The following is a 21,980-nucleotide window of genomic DNA, read 5'->3' as shown; positions in this document are numbered from 1 at the left end:
TTTCCTCCTGATAATATTGCACGTGTCCCTGATTTGATATGGAGATGGTCTTTGAAAGACCAGATTCCATTGCAGCACAAGCTCACATGCTGTTATTCAACATTCTTGAAACGTCTGTTGTGTCTACTGGAGATTTGCCTACTTTACAGAGGAAAGATTATAAGGCACCCTTTACTTGCCACCTTTCTTTAGAGCAGTTCCACCGTTACCACTTTGGTGGACTCCTTAGTGAAGTAGAGAGGTTCTGCTTTCAATTTTGTATATTTTTTCAAATTAATTTGAAGAAGCATCGAGGAGCCTGTTTTGTTGCACAATAAAGCTTCCTTTTTTGCCATAACATTTCTTTATCAATGGATATTTGGCAGGTTCACCGGTTTTGAAAAAATCACTTAGTAAGCAATCTGTCTGTTTTGGCTGTTGTTCTGTATAACAGATAAGTGGCCCTTGGGCATTGGTCTCAGATGACTAGTCAGATAGTTTTACTGCATGCCGTGTTAGCAATTACCGGCTAAGCTCTGGTTAGTTTCAGCTTTAAGTCATCCATACACAAGTTTCAAGTTACCTAAAATGCTAAACAAACAAGTCCTTGTAAAGTTTTTCTCCTTAGGCTCTGATAGGTTACTTGGTTTGCTTCCTAATATATTTAGGCCTGTGTTCTTGTGAACAGCCACGTTACTGAATATAATGCCATCTCTAAGAAACCCAGTCTTTTCAAATGTTACGAGTGTAAATAAAAGCTAGCATGAAAGAATAATCTCCAGTCCTGCCATTACTAGAGAAATACCCAACAGCATTTCCTCTAGAACTGTGCATTTAGTCATTGGGAAAGTAGGAGACTTTCAGCATGCTCCGCAACTTCTGTAACCACTTCTCTTGTGTTTCCTGCACTCATCCCATTGGCAGCCTTCACCCTTGATGTCTCTTTCTTAGTCAACCTCAGCTTTGATACCCATGTCATTGGCTCCTTCACCTACAAGAGCATCTCTGTCATCGTCAATTTTAATATGGCTACTTTGTTTCTAAACTTTAACACTAATGATGAGCTATTTATCAATAAGGTGACCCTTTAGATGATGAGACAGCTTGATTGGGCAGCAGGATAGGGGCATCAGTAGTGGTAGTGGATGGGTAGTGGAAGGGTTGAGGGGATGGCAGAGTCTGGAACCTAATTTTATAGGTATTTAAGTGTGAGTCTAAAATTCTTAAATGCAGAGATGGTATCATTATTTTGTTGGTGATAATGTTATATATATTCTTTCTAAAGTCATTCTAACCAGCGGTACATTAGTATGGAACAAGAAACGCGTGAAGTATAGTCAACAGAACAGCACACACACTTGCATGAGCATATTAGTTAGAAATGGGACTTCATTGTTTCTCTTGGTCATCCTAGTTAGTGGTACAAAAGTAGATGATACAGAGCTTACTATGAAGCAACCAAAAAAACAGCATTACCAATTAATAGGAACCTTCAAGGATTTGTCATAGATATCCCAATAAGATGGAAGATATTTGATGAGAATGGTAAGAGGGTTATAAATCTGCAGTTTAGTCTTGAGAGTGGAAGTACATTGGACTGTCTGGGAGTGTTCAGGGTGTGTACAGTTCCAATTGGAGAGGGTCAGAATGTGATCCAAGTAGAGATCATTGGAGTCTGTAAAAAAATAATAGGTGAAGAGCTTGGTTCCATTTGAATGGATTGTGGTATTACTTGGATAGGTGTTGAGAGAGAGGGAGAACTGTTAAGTATTGTTGCCATGAAGATCCATCCTGGGTACGTTAGTAAAGCCAGTAATGCATCTCTGCTGCTTTATTTAGTCCATAGCATACCGAGTCTGTCCTAATACTAAGTTAATGTTCCATTCTTTGGAGTATGAGTACTCAATACCCTCCTCTCACGTCTCTTGGTATCTGCTTTATCCCAAAACGGCTGAAGAGTCTGTTGTGTTCAAGGTGCTGTAGGCAATTTTCCACTAATGGCATTTTAATGTTTTATTTATGGATATTCCTTAAGTGTTCTCGAATGCGGGTTTTAGTGGTCTGGAGGTCGTACCAGTGTATATCTGTTTACAAGGATGTTGTATTATGTGGATTACAAAGGTGCTTCTGTAATTGATCCATAACAGTATTCTGTGTCCAGAACCATTAGGCAAGTTTACTTCTGTAGTTTGGTTCTCAACCAATTTTCAGATTTAACAGCTATGCCATATAAAGAAGCCTTTGGTTTGTCCAAGAATGTTAGTTGTTTTCTACTTTAATCCTTGAGTAAAGATAGACCTAAGTGTTGCTTCAGATTGCATGCTTTTCTAAAACCAATTGGTGGGTATTGTTAGATCCCATTCTGGATAGATGTGTTGTTGCTGAGCAGGTACCAATGCTAATGTAGGATTTTTAAGAATAGTGATGACAATTAAATATATTGGTTATGGGGATCTTCATTGATTAGCATAAGTATTGAATAGTCCCGGACACGTGAGGGGATCCCGAAGCGGTCCTTTCAAAGTGACATTTACTTTGCAAAACTTCGGAAGGGCCATGAGGCACATGTGACACAAATGATTCATGTTGCAGCCTTAAAACAGCTATATTGTCAATTATAGTGTAAAAAAGGACTTAAGCATTCAAAAGTCACTAGAAACAATTAAAAAGTGGCCTTTTCAAAAACATCCTTCACAAACTCTTTTTACTTCTTTTTAAAGTAAGAGAATGAGAAATATATAGTGGCTGTATAGGTTGCATCATTGAAAACAATAAAAATAGGACATTTCACCTTTAAGGGAAGCTTTCTGACTCCTGCTGTCAAGATACTGGAGCAGAGCTCTGCCCTTTTATGACTTTTTTCATCTATTGCTTCATAAAGCGATTCACTCAATGTCCTTTAGAGTATTTTTAGATATTTTTCTGTGAAAAAATGTATCAGATTTTTGGCAAAACGCCATCTCCTTTTGTTAACTGCCCAGAATGTGGCAAAAAAATGGCAAAAACAGACCCGCACCAGATAGGATCTGTATCGTATGCAGGCCCGGACTGGCCGTTGAGGGCACCGGGCAATTCCCCGGTGGGCCGCATGGTTGGGGGCCGGTTTTGGGCCCCTGGGGCCGTTTTTGTTACAGGGCCGTTATGCTGCAAAAACGGCCCGTAACAAAAACGGCCGAAAACCGGCCCTGTCACAGAGCGCGGTCGCACCTCTCCCCCCCTCCCCTCTCCTCCCGGAGGGGGGAGGGGAGGGGGGCCGGCCGAGCACTTTGCCAGGGCCGGTTCTGGTTCCCAGTCCGGCCCTGATCGTATGTTTGCCTGATTCTCATGATCATGGGGCATGTCACCACTGCAAGACTCTTTCCAGATGCTCTTTCAGGGAGAGAGAGAAGATTCACCTCCATGGCCGAATTGAGCACTGCAAAAGACAAAATTCCCTGGCTGGAGAGACTTGTGAAGGGTGAGTAGAGACAGTTCCCTTTACCAGTGCCCCTATGCCACACTCTGAGGACACCTGCAGAGGGAGATCCTAAAGAAGAAAATTTGGCGAACGCTCCCGTTCGACGTCGAACAGTGGTAGAGCACCTGCTTGCTTACCGTCAGGAGCTGGTTTGACATTGATGACACACTTGACACCAAGTAGTAGGCCATTGTCGGTGCCGAGAGGTACATCAACGTGGAGACATCATACGACATTGAGAACTTCAGCATCAAGACATGGTTCGATGCCAAGAAATCATTGAATTCCTCTGACAAAGACAGCGGGGGCTTTCATGGATGAGAGTACGCAGGCTTCCATCAGAGTCTGACTCAGATTACTTACGAGCTTATCCTCCATCCCAGCCACATCTTCAATTACCATTCCAGATTCACCAATATCTCCACAGGCTCCGTTGGAATTCACTTGTCTTCCATATTCATCTCCTCCACCTCCTCCTCAGCTAGCAATCTCAGCGGTACCTCCAATACTAATAGACCAGCCGCTCCTTCTCGACCACCACAGTATCCTGTACCAGTGACACTGAAACCAAGGCACCCTAGATCTAACTTCCATCAGACCAGACCTAGCCATAGGTCTAGGTCAAGAACGAGCCCCACTGTCATCATCATCCAAGATCTCAAAGACGTTCACTCTCAAGAAGATAGTCAACAGAAGTGTGAAAGGCACACTAAGTCCATTGTTGCCAGAATAAGTTCCTCCACAAAGTTCAAATTATCTAGTTTTTGGAGTATGTTTTTTGTATCTCTTATGTAAGAAGGCATTTTGGATGGATGGCTTAAAATGGATGTTAATTTATTCTCCAATACACACTGAGTTTATAACTGCTAGAATAGCTCTCCCTTTTTATGTGAATCCGGGTTTCTGTATCTTTGGTAAAAGGTACAGTGTTGCATCATAGGGTGTCGTATAAAGAGGACCTGTTTTTATACAGTAGATAATAACGCTTTCTGATGCCATTTATTTAATTGAGTACACATTGTATAACTTTAGTTGGGTTGTTAGGCAGTTTCTCATAGTACCTGATTAATGTTTCCTCCTTTGGCCCCTTCTTTTATAATTATTTCTGGGATATTTTTTTAGTAGCCTTAGATGATTTGGAAATTATCATGAGTTTTTAAATGAGTTTTGTAAAGTAAAAATTGCAACTTTTCACAAAAGAAGCAATTGGACGAAGGATATTGTTTTAAAACTGATTTAATAAAATAACATAACACTCACAGGTATTTGGAAATATAAACAGAGGGAGATGTCTTTGTTTATCTCGCTCACAAATCAACAATGTGCCGGATCGAAAATGCTCACCAACCACACAAAGGAGAGTTACATTTTCAAAGGTTTGTACTGTATACAGTAGAAGTTCCCATGCTGGTTGATGTATGTGGGGCAGACCACATACAAGCACAAGACTTGAGTTTGACCAAAAAGCCAGAAATCCGCAAAGGAAGAGAAAGCACCTTCTGTGGCCCATTTATTGGTACTCATACTGCATCTACCTTGATGAGAAGGGACATAAAGAGAGTCTTACATCAGCAGGCATTGTTTTAAATTGACTATTTAAATGCAGAATGTGCAAGAGGAGTACATTGATTTGGTCCTGTCTTGCTTGTTTACTACCTCAAGGGAAAATATTTTCATGTGGGTGATGATCACACAAGTGAGTTGTGGAAACTGTGTTATGTGCAAGCACATGAGGATTATGTCAAGCTTGTATATATGAAAAAGATTTCCTGAGCTTAAAAACTCCATTGCTGACTTTAAAACATGTTTACGCGGTAAACGACAGTGAGCTCGTGTTCCAATCAGTCTGGTCATGAATTGTGTACAGCAAGATACTAAGAAATATCTGTTTAACATTTTAGAAGTTGTGAACCATCAAAACTTCTGCATACATTTTGTCAGTATGCACTAATGTTTATATAGTTACAGTGTGCCAATTTTGTTAAGTGGTCATGGAAATCAATGAAGATAGAAAAATGTGTGTGCATAATATAACGTGATAGTATATGACCTGCGGAATTACCGTGTTTTGTTGATTGTTGGAAGATATCCAGGGCCTATACAGGGAGGCTACTTGCAAGTGCTGAGCTTTGCATTGCTATGTGAGTTGCCTCACCCTTTGTGCTGCAACAGATTCTCTAATCTTTCGCAGTGCTAAGGGGCTGTTCACACGAGGTGTAAAATGCCAAACTCATTAATATTAATGTGGGATGAATCGGATATGCATCTCAGTTGGTAACTCTGGCGAGTGCTGGGACCAAGGCCTGCATGAAACAATCGGCTTTGCAGCATCAGCATTCACACTGTGATGGCAGTATGACCACTGGCCCTTAAGGGACACCAGTCATAATTTCACAAACAGTACCACTATATGAACTGGACATTGTGGAGAGTGATTAGTCTGTGGCATCTCTGCCTGCTTTTCCCAATGTCGGCAGCCTGCGTGCATACAGTGTAAGCTGTTCGCTATCGACAGCTTACACTTGGCGAAGAGTTACCACTTGTCCAGAGTAAGCAATGCTATTCCATGGTTTGCACCGCAGAAACATTGCATGTCACCGTACTCCTTTCTGTCCCCTTTCCCTTGTGACTCTCAAGGGTTCGTAGTGTGTGCACTGCATATTGGGACTTTGCATTCACAGAGTCATCTCCACCAGCATGATGAAAGCAGCCTCATTTTGGGCACCATACCCCCGTTGTATTGGTGCATTTGAGGGGATGTATGACGTTACAACGCATACTTTTACAACGCCTACCTTTACAATGCAATTTTTATACGGCAACATCCATTACAACGCATACCTTTACAACGCATGCCATTACAACAAATTCTTTGAAACTACCTTTACAACGCATTCCACTACAACGCATACTACCTTTACAACGCATACCATTACAACGCATAACATTACATTGCATGTAAGGTAAGTGTTGGATAGTGTAGGGCAGGGGTCTCCAAACCGGTCCTGGAGGGCCGGATCCATGTCAGATTTTTTGGATATCCCCATTGAGATACATGTAGTTATTTTAAAAATCTGGCATGGATCCGGCCCTCCAGGACCGGTTTGGAGACCCCTGGTGTAGGGGTTAAAATTACTATTCTAACTCCAGGGGGGTGCAACAGTAGGGTGAGTGTTGGATAGTGTAGGGGGTAAAAATTACTATTCTAACTCCAGGGGATGCAACAGTAGGGTAAGTGTTGGATAGTGTAAGGGTACTATGTGTTGTAATGCTATGCGTTGTAATGGTATGCGTTGTAATGACTGCGTTGTAATGGCATGCGTTGTAGTGGTGTGCGTTATAGTGTCATGCGTTGTAATGGTTGCGTTGTAAATGCATGCGTTGTAATGGATGTTGCGTTGTAAAAGTTTCGTTGTAATGGTAGTGCGGTGTAAAAGTTGCGTTGTAAAGGTTGTTTCCCATTTGAGGACACCCTGAAATTTTACAAAATCTTGTGAAGAACCCACGTAAGTTTGAAACACATTACATTATTGGAAATAAGTGCTAACATTCTCAACCTTCCCGTCATTCAAACAGGCAATATGCATATAACACCTGCCTCCCACACAGATTGGACATCATATACACTTAAACTTAAACTCCTTGGAGGAAAGACAGTGACAGAACCGGTAATGGTTAATTAGTCAGACACAAACGTAAATGACATTCTCCGCATTGAGACCTTCGTTGATGGGGCATGGGTTTCTGATGATGAGACCTTATTTTGCTGGTTCTCAGGTAAGGTATTGTGAATAGATTGTAACATCACTTGGAAAGGCTCTTGAAAAGGTGTTTTTCGGGGTTAGACCTAATGTATGAGGGGCTCAGGTCTCTGGGTGAAGGTATTGTGAATGTATTCTAAAAACAACAATATGGGATTGTGTACAGGAATCTTGTTTGGGAATGAGGGTCTCAGAGAAAAGCATTGAGTAATAGGGTCGCATAGGTGTCATGGTGGAGGCTTAATGTGTACTGTAAATAATCTAGGGCAACTGCAAATTTATATAGAGCTCTAAACATGCCAAATAAAAAGTAGTGACACTATAGTTTAGAAAATAAAAAATCATTTAATAAATATGTATAATAGTGGATCTAATATAGAAAAACCTGATCAGTATAAATCTAAAAGGCAAATTGACTTGAGCAGCATACTAACTTCAGTAATTCATCATGCATTCATACTTCTAAATTGATTTTCAAGAATTCAATTATTCTTTTAATGGAAGTACAATTCATTGATCAGCTATATGTACGGTAATGATAAAATTCCATTTGAAGACATAATTTTCGGGTGGTTTCCAAGTGAACAACGGTCTCAGACATGTGGTGAGTTTGTGCGCATTTCTGTTTTTGACCATCATTCTTTCCTTCCTTCCGTCAGGTTCTGCGCGCTCCCTGCTAGAGGACACCAACATTAAGTCACTACTCTGCAAACTCTCTGCCAGTGTCTACTTCTCCTATGCTAATGTGGACTGGAAGATATTCCTGCGCAAGGAGGTAAATTGTGTCAGGGTGTCTGTAGGGGTGGGATCAGGGCAGCATCTTTAATAGTCAAGGATCAGAGTTGAATCCTTGCCAGTGCTGAAGGACCAGCTCTCAGACATGTGCCACTGAAAGTAGTCACTGGCTTTAATTTTCTCACCACTCGCATCAACAAAGGGTTTCTCAATCTAGGTGCATCTCACTTATACCCAATAATCGTCATCATCCACCAGAATACTTTGGAAGTGAAAAGTATATTTTAAGGTTCTCCATAATTGGGGCATTGTGGCTATTGTTGCCTCTTTGAATCGCTGTCTACCTCTCTCCTTTTGTATCTCCTTGCATAGTGGCTAAGATGAATAAGGAAAACTACATGTTAACCATGCACATTATTGATAAAGTCTTAAGTAGAGTATTGTGGCCCAGATATATAAGCCATGCTCTTGTTCTGATAATCATACTTGCAATATTATGCCCAGTTCTGGAGGTCACATTTATAATATTGAATCAAGTTCTAGAGTCCACATCCCTATGAGGATAAACATAAACCAGAGACTCTAGAGATGTGTAGCATTAACAGTGCATGGGTCAAACCATACAACAGTCTTCAGCTGAGCAGTACTAGAAGTTTATTAAGTGTTTAGGAGATGTAGAACCACATATAAAACAACTGGATGGTGTTCAAGAAGTAAAAGGTCATACTCTGAACCTGGATGGCAAGTCCCAGCAATATGCAACTGGGGCATGGAAACTTTGAAATAAGCAGATATGGCACAAAATCTGTGGAGCCGCAATTGTAAGGAACTATGATACAATACTTCAGTAGGGACACTCACAAGAACAGTTATTAGTGCTTTCATTAAAGGTGTATCTATGCCTTAAATTTGCTAGATCGCCGCACAGACTGCAATACAAACTTTGATAAACATCATGTTGATTTAGATGTTACAGCAGAGGCTCTGTCTGGATGTACTTGCTTTTTTCCTTCCTGCAATCATAGCTGTGTCACATTATTTCTACATGTGTGGCCAATTGGAGGGCTATGCTGCCTCAAGCTGTTCACAATATGTATGATTATGTCTCCCACGATTGAGAGGGAGAGGGCTGTACAACTGCCTTTGTTGAAAGGAGGGATCCCATGGAGCTTCCTCCTTAAATAAATAGCGTACTTCCTCCCCCCCAGAGGGAGTAAGAATCTTCTCCATAAGAGTTTTTTCTGCGCCTTCAGAAGAAGAGTAAGGTCTCTATCCTGCCCTAATTTGGAAAGAGTATCAGCTTGTACTGTGTCATGATAAATATACATAGGTAAGTATAGATTTATTATTCTTAGCTCCACTTTGACATATCTTGACTATATATATATAAAGAGCTGCATTGTGTGACCTTTGTAAAGCTCAGGGCATTTGAGAGGAATATATATATATATATATATATATATATATATATATATATATATATATATATATATATATATATATATATATATATATATATATATATATATATATATATATATATATATATATATATATATATATATATATATATATATATCCTTTCAAAACGCTGCTGTGGCGGTTCTCTTGTCCAAACGACGTTGGTGTCGCCAGTGGCAGCAGCAGCCACTCCGTATTTCACACTTTGCTCAGTCCTTTCTCCACTGGAAAAATTATGAAACGACACACCAGGAAACTGCACAACATATTTATTGTGCACCAAAACTATTGAGGACGACGCATTTCGGCGTTTGCCTTCATCAAGTCACTTCCTGTACTTCCACCGCCTTTAGAAATAGCCCTTACAATTCATAGACAGTGAAAAGATATTTGCGATGATAATAGTATCGTACAAATTACAATGTTAACATTTCATATTTCTCCTTATATGTCCGACGAATTTGCACAATACTCAAATATCCACAGTGAATTATAAAGTGAACAGCTGATACATAAAGCCAACAGTTTCCAATCGTCAATTGACATAGTAGAGTTACTCCACATCGGCATCGGCACCTCACTACCTTATTTTCAAACTCAAAAGCTTTATTGGTGCCTTTTTACTATTGACACCTACAATTCACAAGCATTTGGTATTTCATATCAGTGACACTCCGTATCCTATTGTTATTATTAGAAACGTGCCCTGTGTCCTTTCAATTAGTTGTGGGAATACATTTGATATTTTGTAATAGTGATATGCCATGGCTCACATTTCTGCCACGCTTTTTATGTGCTTATACAACAGTGTTCACATAGTCCTCATTGAGAAAATACCATCACTGTCACAATGGGCGGTGGTGCGGGATAGTGGTGCATGGTGTACTGCGCGTGAAATGGGATTAATTATAAAGTGTGTAAGTGCATATTTATAATATCTAAGTGTATTTGTGTATAGTGAGAGAGGATAGGCCCATGACTCCTTGTGATATTACTCAATTGAGTAGTAGGATACGGCTCCACAATTGTGGTTAATGCCATTTCCAGACTCCAAATTTGGAGTCCCATCTCAAGGTATAGTCTGCTGCTCTTTCTTACCCTCATTAAAATAAATGTTCACCCAATTTTTACCCTTGTGTCTGCTACATTAAAATCTGATTGCGAGATACAGTATGTATGGAAACTATTACTGACCTATATGCGTGGCTAGCTCCTCCCCACCATTCAGCCCCTTTGGGGATCTAGAGTCCGGCTCAATTATATGCCTTGACTCCAAAATTCTCAGCTGTTTTTCCCGATCGCCTCCGCGTATATGTTTCTGGATTTTTTAAATTCTAAAGAATCTTAGGCTGCTGTTGTTACTGTCATGGTATTCTGCGTAATTTTAGGCCACAGGATAATTAAAATCCTTATTGTTAATGGCTCGTAGGTGCTGTAAAATTCTTAATTTCAGGGAAAGCTTAGTACTGCCTACGTAGCGGAGGCCACATGGGCACTCTAATACGTAGATCACATACTCACTATTGCAATTAATTGCCTGCGTGATGATTTTAACTTCCCTGGTACCTGCCACATACTCCTTACAATTTCTCCCATTCCAACAGGCCTTTCACGTTCCACATACAGTGAATCCGTTGGGTGCCCTTAACCATTGTGTGTTTGTCTCTTCTGTTGGGTAGCTATGGACTAAGCGATCACGTAAAGATCTCGCTCTTTTGTAAGTTATCTGTGGTCCTGCACCTACTCGTTTTCCAATAATGGGATCGACTATCAGTAGATTCCAGTGTTTTTTCATTGCATTGCGCAGTGCCCATGATCCTCTACTAAATTGGGTAATCATTATCGGTGCTCCTGATTTATAGGGCGCATTTTCTTTCCTGTCTCTAACAGAATTGTCTAAAGGTTTAAATAACAAATCCTGCTGGGTCACATCTTTAACTTTTTTACTTGCCTGTTTAAATGTATCTTCCCTCTATCCTCTCTCTCTGAATCGGGTAATTATGTTTTGCTGTTCCCTTTGAAAGTTCTCATTTGTACTACAATTACAACGGGCCTTTAGGAGTTCCCCTTATGGTTGCTCTTCGTTTGGGGAAATGGGATGATGGCTTGCTGCATGCAGCACTGTATTTCCCGCAGTTTCCTTTAGAAACAAACGGGTTGTTACCTTCCCTTGTACTACCTCTACCTCTATGTCTAGAAACTCACAAAAGCAGGGACTTATCGTGTGTGTAAATTGTAAATTCAGATTGTTAATCCCCAATTTTTCAATGAATTCCCTAGCCAGGGATTCTGAACCATTCCAAATAAGGAATAAGTCACCGATGTACCTGATCCATACAAGTATGTGATCAGTGAACATCTCAAACTCATCTGTCCAAACAATATGCTCTTCCCACCAGCCTAGGAATAAGTTCGCTAGGCTGGGGGCAAAACATGTAACCATTGCCGTAACGGACCGTTGCCTGTATACAAATTTTTCAAAGAGAAAGATATTCTGTTGCAGACAAAAAAGCATCATGGACTCCAGCATTTCATTATGCTCCCAACAAACAATATGCCTGCTTCTCAGAAAATACATACATGCTGCTACTCCTTTGATTTGATCAATGCACGTATATAGGGAGCATACGTCTAACCCAATCAATAAGTATCCATCCTCCCACTGTACATCATGTATTCTGCGTAAAAAATCAGAACTATCTTTGCAGTATGATCTTAAATTGACTACATATTTGCCTAAAAATAAGTCCAGAAAAATAGATGTATTTTCCAATAGTCCTCCATTGGATGAGACTATTGGAAGCCCTGGTGGTGATGTGTACTTTCGGGAGGAAATAGATACAGGGTATCCGTGGTTTCTCCGTTCTCAATAAATTGTATTCATCTTTGTCAATCAGGCCCTGGTGGTACCATTTCCCTAGGTGTCCATGATATTCCTGGTATCTTTCTCTAGACCATTGATGGCTGCCCTTTGCTCTCTGGTATGGGGACTATTTGAACACTGTTATATAAGCCCATAAAAAGGGCACCAATAAAGCTGTTTTGAGTTTGAAAATAAGGTAGCGAAGTGCAGATGCCGATGTAGAGTCACTCTTCTATGTCAATTGACGATTGGGAAACTGTTGGCTTTATGTATCATCTGTTCACTTTATAATTCACTGTGGATATTTGAGTATGGTGCGAATTTTCGGACGTATATGGAGAAATATGAAATGTTGATGTTGTAATTTGTACAATACTATTATCATCGCAAATATCTTTTCACTGTCTATGAATTGTAAGGGCTATTTCTAAAGGCGGTGGAAGTACAGGAACTGACGTGAGGAAGGCAAACGCCGAAACGCGTTGTCCTCAATAGTTTTGGTGCCCAATAAATACGTGTGCAGTTTCCTGGTGTGTCGCTCCATAATTTTTCCAGTGGAGAAAGGACTGAGCAAAGTGTGAAAAATATCTCACTGAAAAAAACATAGGTTTTACAGACGTTTTAGTGAGGCATTAGCATGTTAAAAACCTTTGAAATTCACAAAAAAAACATAGGTATCAAGGACGTTATATGTAGTTGAACATTTGACTCATAAAAAAACAGAGAAATTTGCCTGTTATAGTTAGTTGAGCTAACTATAACTCGCGTGCCAGCAATGCACTGCTGATGATGGCAACCATTACATCATTCATGACATGGTCAGTGACAACACTGATGACATCTCAAATGACATCACTGATGACATCACTCATGACATCATCTACGTGACAATCTGATGCACATACTGATGCTCTAATATAAACTTTGATACACCCATTCTAAAATACTGACTACTATTTTTGAGACCATACACAGAAGAATGCCATATTTTAATGTTTCTAAAACCTATATTTTTTCAAATATTTTTAGACTCTATTATACACCTTCTTTTTTTTTTACTTTAAAAATTATGTAATGTTTTATATCTTCCCCCAAAAATATGTATATCTTTTTTTTTGGGGGGGGGGGGGGGGTAGAAAACTGCACTCCCATACCGGTAGCGTACCAAGCTCCATCACCACACGAATCCTATCCGCCATATTGCTAAACGCGTAATTGATGCGCATTTCGTATCCGACGACTTTGTGGCACCGCATCCCGCGTAACATCATATATGCATGAAGTCACCCCAGATGCTATCTTGGTATCCGACAGATACGCAGTACCAAGCCACGCGTTACGTCATGCACGTAAGGGGTCACGCCCGCTGCGCTTTGCGTATGTGACGAGTACATGCTGCCAGGCCCTGTGTTAAGTCACAGACATATAGTATTGCACCGGGTACGCCATTCCCTTTTTTTTGTCTCAACAGTATATCTAAATAACTTTAAACAGTAAATGAGAGCGAGCGATAATCTAAAATATTTTAAAAATTTATATATTTCTAACTGTAATAAACTTCTATTATGATAAGTATATTTTGCCAAAATCGCGTCGGGTGCGGCCTCCTTGCGCGCTCGGTGGGCGATTGTCATGTGACCTTAAAAAAAAGCATTTGATTGGTTCATAACATTTCCCATTGTAACAGTTGGACGACCCCACCCATTTTACTCATTCTCTCTACAGCGTTTGATGAGAGACACCTCGTCGGATTAGAAAGCTTTCTTGAAAAGTGTTTTTCTGTATACACATATCTTATGCTACACACAACATGCAACAATCATCTTGATCAATATTCATGCTCTGTACATTAGCCTTCCATGTGTGATTGCCATGCATCTCAAATGTTCCATCAAAAAACAAATATGTGGTACACGATGCCCCTGGTGTGTTTGTGTGCACTAAGCATGGGCGGATTTTGCGGATCCACGATCCGCGGATTTTGCGGATTTGCGGATCATGGATCCGAAAAATCCGCGGATTTTGCGGATTTGCGGATCCGCGGATTTGGGGCGGGGCTTCCATGCGAGTACAGTCACTGAATTTGAGCATCAACTAGTTCGAGCGACCATGTGTTTGTTACTATGCAATCGCCCCGACAGGCGCAGGGGTCCCTTGAGTGAGCTGTCCATCATAGTGGGTGAATGGCGGGCAGACGGTGCAAACCGCGAGTGTGTGGGTGGTGCCAAACGGGCAGGGCTACCATGCGAGTTCACACATGCTTCTAGTGTGTATAAAAGGTCAGAGAAAGATCAGTTCAGCAGATGAAGAGAAATAAGCTCCTGGTCACAGAAACAGCACGGGTATTGCACTCGTGAAAGTCAAGGATGCAAAAGCCTCTATCCAGCATCACAGCTGATTTTCCACGGTAGAGTTGGGAAGAAGGCACACCTGTCCAGCCTCGACGACGCTCACGATTGTTTTTGGGCTAATAAATGAGTCACTGAATTTGAGCATCAACTAGTTCGAGCGACCATGTGTGTGTTACTATGCAATCGCCCCGAAGGGAGCAGGGGTCCCTTGAGTGAGCTGTCCAACATAGTGGGTGAATGGCGGGAAGACGGTGCAAACCGCGAGTGTGTGGGCGGGGCCAAACGGGCAGGGCTACCATGCGAGTTCACAAATGCTTCTTGTGTGTATAAAAGGTCAGAGAAAGATCAGTTCAGCAGATGAAGAGAAATAAGCTCCTGGTCACAGAAACAGCACGGGTATTGCGCTCGTGAAAGTCAAGGATGCAAAAGCCTCTATCCAGCATCACAGCTGATTTTCCACGGTAGATTTGTGAAGAAGGCACACCTGCCTCGACGACGCTCACGATTGTTTTTGGGCTCACAGGAAGGGCATGTTGTAACTGTTTTAGGATGGCGCCGGCAAGCTGCCAGCGCCATCCTAAAATACTTACTAAATTAGCTTCAACAGGAAGCTCTAATAGATCAAATAAAGCAGGTGCGACCACCTGCTTTATTTTATCTATTAGAGCTTCCTGTTGAAGCTAACTTAGTAACTATTTTAGGATGGTGCTGGCAGCTTGCCGGCGCCATCCTAAAATAGTTACAAGTTGACAGGCCACCCAGGCTTCAACTTTTGCCCCCGGAATCCGCCGCTCGCGGATTTGCGAATTTGCGGTAGATTCGCGGGAGTTCGCGGATCGCGAATTTACCGAAAATTCGCAAAATCCGCGAGCGGAACGGATTTTGCGCTCATAATTAGTGTGCACACATTATTGTGCTGCCTTTCGGCCTGGGTATTGGTGGCTCTAAGGAGTATCATCAGCCACGGGCAGAGTGCACACCCTAGATCACATGTAACAAACAGTAAACAGTAATGTATAGATTTGTATTTCTGAAAACTCTGTTGTCAGGCTTTACCAGTATTATAGTATGTCATATGTGAGACTTTCAGATTCACGTTTGACATACATTGCTTGACTGTAATGAGCGTTATCACTGTGTATGAGGTAGCCTCACTGCTGATCCTCCCTCCATCTGAGCACATTCACATGTGTACACTTCGCAATAGCAACACTTTCAATAATACCCCACACCATTGACATGCGTGCCTGCACATATTCACAACCTTGACAACGACATGTAATGTTCACCATTCAATCTTTTCAAACACCATCTCATTAACGATAGTTTCCGCCCTCCCGACACATGCTATACTAATCTAAATTGGACACTCTGTGAGGTCAAAACTACAAAAGAAACACACATAAGTACACTTCCTGGAACTGAACAATGCCCAGTTCCCCGGAATAATTATTCACACCCCTACGCTGGCCTGGCGTACACAAGCCCAGTCCACTTTGCATACGTATAAATAGGATAACCACGATGCCACACGTCCTTCTTCTTCCACACCACCTCAAGTGATATGCTGCATCCACCTCGCATATCACAATGCCCAATAAAAAAAAAAAATGGATCCATGAGGTGTACACCATCCTGGCAATCAACACGGGCTCTAAATTGTGAGCCCTACTGCCCGTCGTCTACGAGAGGGATCCATGAGGTGTATACTCTCCTGCAATCAACACTCCCATCGGAATTGTGAGCACTGCTGCCCGTAGTGTTTGCTCACACAACAATGACAGCAGGCAAGCAGAGCGGCCTGGGTGCACAGGGTCTCCAATGGAGCGCGGTGCGGCGGGAGGGGTGGGGTGGTTAAACCTGGCTGCGCAGGTGAGAACAAACGATATTGCAGTGCGTAATGATGTGATCTCTGAACTCATTCAGTCTCATCTCTGTACTGTAGGCCTGAGCCAGCGGGCAGCGCTGCCCTACAGACACCTCTTGTGCGTGGTGCTGGGGGAGGGGTGGGATGCATCAGTCAGAATGCACACGTGCGAATAAGCGATATTGCCATGTGTATTGATATGATCTCTGACCTCATTCAGTCATTTCTGCTAATTTTAAGGTCCTGCTGGGCCGTACTGTAGGCCTGAGCCAGCGGGCAGCGCTCCCCTACAGACATGTGGCGTTGGCTTTTAGGACACTGTAGTGAGCTCGTTACTAAGTGTACATGCACACAGGCTCCCGCCACTGCATTACACGCGCATATTATGCTTCTAGCATGCGCTCTGCTCCTTTCTATAAAAACCTTCGTATAACATAACATTATTTAACCTTGTAAATTCTCGAGCACTCCATCTCCTCTTTGAACCACGATTACCACTAACAGTTAGTAGACCGTACTTCAAAAACAAAGGATGCACTCAACTCCTATTTTCTATTAAGTTTGAAATAAACCTTCATTTACCTCCAGACGTTTCCAGCATTAAATAATTTCTCCCTTTTCAGACATTCCATTGATTGCCTTGAGTCATAGGGGCCTTAGGAACCTTTCCATTAGCAGGCGACAGCTCAGTCACTATGGTTATTCGGAGAAGCATAGGAGCACTCTGTGGTAGGACGCTTATGAGTTCCCACAAATTCCATTAGTGCGGTGTGCCTACACTTTTGCTTTGTTGTGTTGCGTCATTGCACACAGCGTGCTGCGTAATACTGAAAAACTAAAAATCTAACGTGTGAGAAGCATTTCGCTCACATGCCAATTTTGATTTTGAAAAAGACAATATGTCAGGTGTTTTTAACAGAAACTTTTTCTTTTCTCGCACTGTTGTAGTCCATCGCACTGTGAAAGTAGTGTGGTGAAAGTCAGCCGGTCGTTGTCTGCCCTAAAGCAGTTAAGACCCACCAAATCCATGCAGCATTATGTCCTATCCAACAAGAATTGGTATACAGCTTTAGTGATGTGATGGCCATATTGCACTAACTTTTCTTGCCCCATGACAGTAGTAGACTTCTTCAGTTTCAGGAGGTTCACAGCACGTTAGGCTTTTGGGACTGGGAAACAGCGAAAGAGGTCAACAAAATATGGCAACTTCTGCTAATGGCCATGCATAGCCCAGAGAAAGTTTCAGTTGCCATACATGGTCAAAGGAAAATATGGCTAGGGAAAAAATAAAAAAATAGAAGTACAAAGAAGATCAAAGGAAAGTTAGTGAGAAGAGGCTCTGGAAAGTGATAGAAGACTGAGAGAAAGAAATGAGAATAAATAGAAAAGGCAAGTAGAAAAGGCAAGAGAGCACCGGAGAGACAGGAATGACAGTAATGGGAAGATAGATGCAACAGCAAACAGAAAACTAGCTTAGCAACTTTTATGGCTCCTGTGGTCACATAGTTATATAACCTCTCTTTGACTTTTGCTACAGTGACCAAGGAATGGAAGCACGTATTAGTGTTGCCATTGCTCAAGAAATCCCCAGCAAAACCCAGAGTTGCCGTCAACTATCGACCAATCTCAATGTTACCTCTCCTTGCCAAATCTCTAGAAAGGTTTATCAATAAACAACTCACTGCCTTTTTTTGAGGAAAATTACGTCCTGGATTATTTGCAATCTGGTTTCAGAGAGCTCCATAGCACAGAGAGTGCTTTGTTGGCCGCCGTTGATAATTCCAGGCTCTCTCTTGACACAGGTAGTCCTAGGTACCCCAATTTTGCTGGTGCTGCTGGGTTTTTCAACTGCGTTCCACACAGTCTCCCATCTCATCTTAATTCACAGGCTTCATGTGGCTGGGCTGCATGGCAGAGCCCTTATTGGCTCTGCAACTTCCTTACCAAATAAACGCCACCAGTCTCCCTGGACCCCTTCAAGTCCCATCTTGTGTACTTGAATAAGGGAGTGCCACAGGGCTTGTGTCTAAGCCCCACCCACTTTAATATCTATTTGGCACCACTCGCCCAGATCGTGAGAGCCTGCGATGTGGAGATAGTGTTGTACGCTGACGACACCCAACTTCTTATTTCCTTCGGCCCAGAGAAAAGCAAATTTGCTAATTGTATGAGGGAAGTCGCTGTTTGGATGACTAGCAACTATCTCCAACTAAACAGTGACAAGACTGAGATTATGCTCTTTGGGAAAGCATCTGAGATCTGCTCGGCCGAAGCTAAGCAGACTGTGAAAAATCTAGGCATGAAGCTTGAACTGTATCTCTCCATGAAGGACCAAGTAAACGCCACCGGCGGCTCTTGGTTTGCCACTATGAAGCTTCTAAAAAAGGCCCTCCCTTGGTTTCCCGACAGTGCTAGGAAAACTCTTGTCCGGGCACTCATATCAGTCGCCTGGACTACGGGAATGCTCAGCTAACAGCATTAAACAACAACTTGCTGACCAAGTTGGAGGTGGTCCAGAACACCGCTGCTAGGCTACTTTGCAATCTTCCTTTTCGTTCCCCTTCCTCCCCTATTCTTCAGAAGCTTCATTGGCTGTTAATCAGAAAATGGGTCATTGTTAAACTCTGCTGTCTGACACATAAGGCTATTCATATATCCAGCCCCACCTACTTGTCCATGCGTTTAAAACCATATCGGCCCACAAGATGCCTCATGTCTTCAGAAAAGGCACTTCTGACTATCACTTGCATTCGAACCTCAAATCAGTGGGTAGATCTTTTTCCCACATAGTCCCTTATCATTGGAACAAACTCCCCCTAGTCTTCCTTTCTGCTCTTTTAAGAAGGGTTTGAAGACATGGTTGTTTTAGGACGTTTCTCCTCTCTCAGCAGTGCTGCTCCGACATACTCCTTCGAGAGTTAATCACGCACTATATTAAATGTCTATATCATATCATTATCATATCATATCAAGCTCTAGAAGAGCCCCTGACAAACAAGGAATGGGAAATTTGCTGTGCTCTAACTGTGATGCTGACTCCCAATTGGAACTTAAGAATCATACATTACAAATATCTACACCAGGAGTATTACGCACCTGCACGACTATATAGATATGCGCTGCGGGAAGACAAGCGATGTTGTTATTGTGGGAGACTTGATGCAGATTTTCTACATCTGGCGTGGCGATGTGGCTCAGTGCAAAAATTCTGACAGGAAAAGGTTGACATTGTTGGGAATGCTAAAAATGATAGAGCCACAACAGCCTTAATTCATAGCAGTGGCTTTGCTGTTAGCCAAACGGAAAGTGGCAATACACTGGGAGAGTAAGGCAGAGCCTGTATATAATAGGTGGATAGTGAATATGGTGTACTGCAAAGACACATTGAAAACATATGAGGAAGAGCTTCCAACAACAACGAGGACCAAAGATGTCTGGAGCCCACTAACGGCGAACCTACTGGAGCACGCAGAGACTACATGGACTGTTAATGAGAGGAATAGATAATGACTATTTGTATCTATTGGGGGAAGACTGGCAAATGAGAGATTGTATATGTGCTGTATATCACAATGTAAACAATGTGGCATGACCTTTGTTTGTTAATGAAAATAAATAATAAATAAATCATTAAAAAAATAGGCAAAACACCTGTTCTTTTTCGACAAGCTTTTTCTTTAAATATAGGGGTGTTGCCTCTCATTTAGAACACTGAGGTCACATTTACTCTTGCCTTTTGCTGGAGCAGTCCGCGTGGCTCCACTATCTGCATTGTCAGCCAAACAATTCCAACTTTTATCTACACAAATGTAGACATGCTTATATGGGAAAGTGCAGACTGTACTTGAAATTGTCCGTATAAGTAAGGGGTATTTCCAGCTTCTATCATAGCCACAGTTTATGATGCTGTCACTCGGGATTTGAGAACCTCCAGACAGGGACTTTGATGGGTTGCATTTTGCAGTTGTTTTAAGCGTTTGAAACAATAGGCTGGCAGACCCAGATTAAGTGCTCTGGGGTAATCTAGATCAGTGCCAACAAAATAGTGGCAGTTGAGAGAGGATTCTTTCTGCACAGTTCTTTCTATGCAATATAGTATGGATTGGGTCTAAAATACTATTGAAAGAAGGTCAGATGTGGAACCAAGCAATGAAGCTCAGAATTTACCTGATGGCTTTGCGTGTTCCAAGTATGTAGAATCAGGAAGCAGACCAACTAAAGAAAGACATTTCAGAAAAGCAAAAGGAAAGCATTCCACATTGCCCGTGGTAAGGCCTCTTTGCCTCCGTCGATACTCCGTGAGTGCTCAGAAACTGCGCAACCCCTCTACCCCAGCACCTTGAGACCCATCTGGGTGAGTAGTTGCGCTTAACAAACCATTGATTGATTAAGGTTTGTGAATAGATCTTTTCGCAGTGTCAGAAAACAAAAGATGGTAAGACATTTTATCCAAGTGGCCAGAGAAAGCGTCACTTTGAAATTATAGTGCAGTAGCCTGCATATGTATTGTAATGTATTTTCCACCACCTGCTCAGCCAATGCCTGTGCTCTGACTCATTAGAATGTTGGAGTCTGATGAGCCTCGGAATGTTAGGACACAGAGAGGTGAAGTGACAGTTATGCATGGGCTGAGCAGCAGACAGGCTGCTCCTGGTGGGGCTCTCCTTCAGAACTCAACTACTTGTTATACTACCTGTTACCTGCTTGAAGAAATCTTACTCAATTACTATTTTCTGCGTGGACCTCCTCACTACAGATAGGCTGAGATGATATGAGATTATTTTATGTGTGTTTTCTTGCTTGACACTCCACTGCCTTCAGATTCCACATGATACCTTGGTTTTCATGTCAATGTTTCATAGCTTTGTGGTCATCTGTAGTGTCAAGAATTGTTGTAGATATAAATCTCTCCTTATGTCCAGTTTCCATCTAGGGTAGACAGTTTGTGAGAACAAAAGGCATTCTTCTGCATATCATTCTCTAGACCCTGGATGAAACATTTTATTATTTTATTGCAATATGCCCATTTTCCTTACTGTTCACAACTTTGGGTTCAGAAAAATGTTTAACCATAAGCAGTTTGGCTTTGGTATTTCTTCATATGGCCATTTTCCTTTTTAGGTCTCGCCTACGCAGCACGCATGCGCTGCATAGGAGACCTTTAGTAATCGATTCAGTTTTGCCCCCAATAATGTGCACGCGTTGCATTGCTTTCAACACGTGCACGTTTGTCGATTCCTTTGCGGGAGCAAGCTTTGAAACCATCTGTTTGTAATTAACAGATGGTTTTAAAGCTTGCTCCCGCAAGGGAAACAAACGAAGGCCCCCTCCTCTCTCCCCTCCCCCTGTTGCCTCCTCCTGTTGCCTCCTCCTCGCCTCGTCAGCTCGAGGCGCGCTCTTGTTGTTTGTGTTGTCCGGCAGAGGACCTTCTGGCTGCTTAACACAGACTGCTCTGTGTGTGTTTATAGGTTGTGTCCTCGACGCAGCACTGTTCTGACTCATACAT

At 42.0% G+C, this 21,980-nt stretch overlaps 1 protein-coding gene across 2 annotated transcripts in view; it reads left to right on the top strand.

Moving 5' to 3' along the window:
• The window catches only part of MYO15B (myosin XVB), a 961,787-nt gene that overhangs the window by 515,209 nt on the left and 424,598 nt on the right, over nucleotides 1-21,980 (top strand). For both annotated transcript variants that reach the window (XM_086930750.1, XM_086930751.1), the window contains one exon: nucleotides 7,857-7,972. In XM_086930750.1, the coding sequence (XP_086786876.1) occupies nucleotides 7,857-7,972 (116 nt within the window). The remainder of the gene's footprint in view (nucleotides 1-7,856; nucleotides 7,973-21,980) is intronic.

Source organism: Lissotriton vulgaris, chromosome 7 (assembly GCF_964263255.1).
Source record: "Lissotriton vulgaris chromosome 7, aLisVul1.2, whole genome shotgun sequence".
Taxonomy (NCBI): domain Eukaryota; kingdom Metazoa; phylum Chordata; class Amphibia; order Caudata; family Salamandridae; genus Lissotriton; species Lissotriton vulgaris.
Note: the sequence above shows the minus strand (reverse complement) of the source record. Positions and strands in the feature narration are given on the sequence as shown.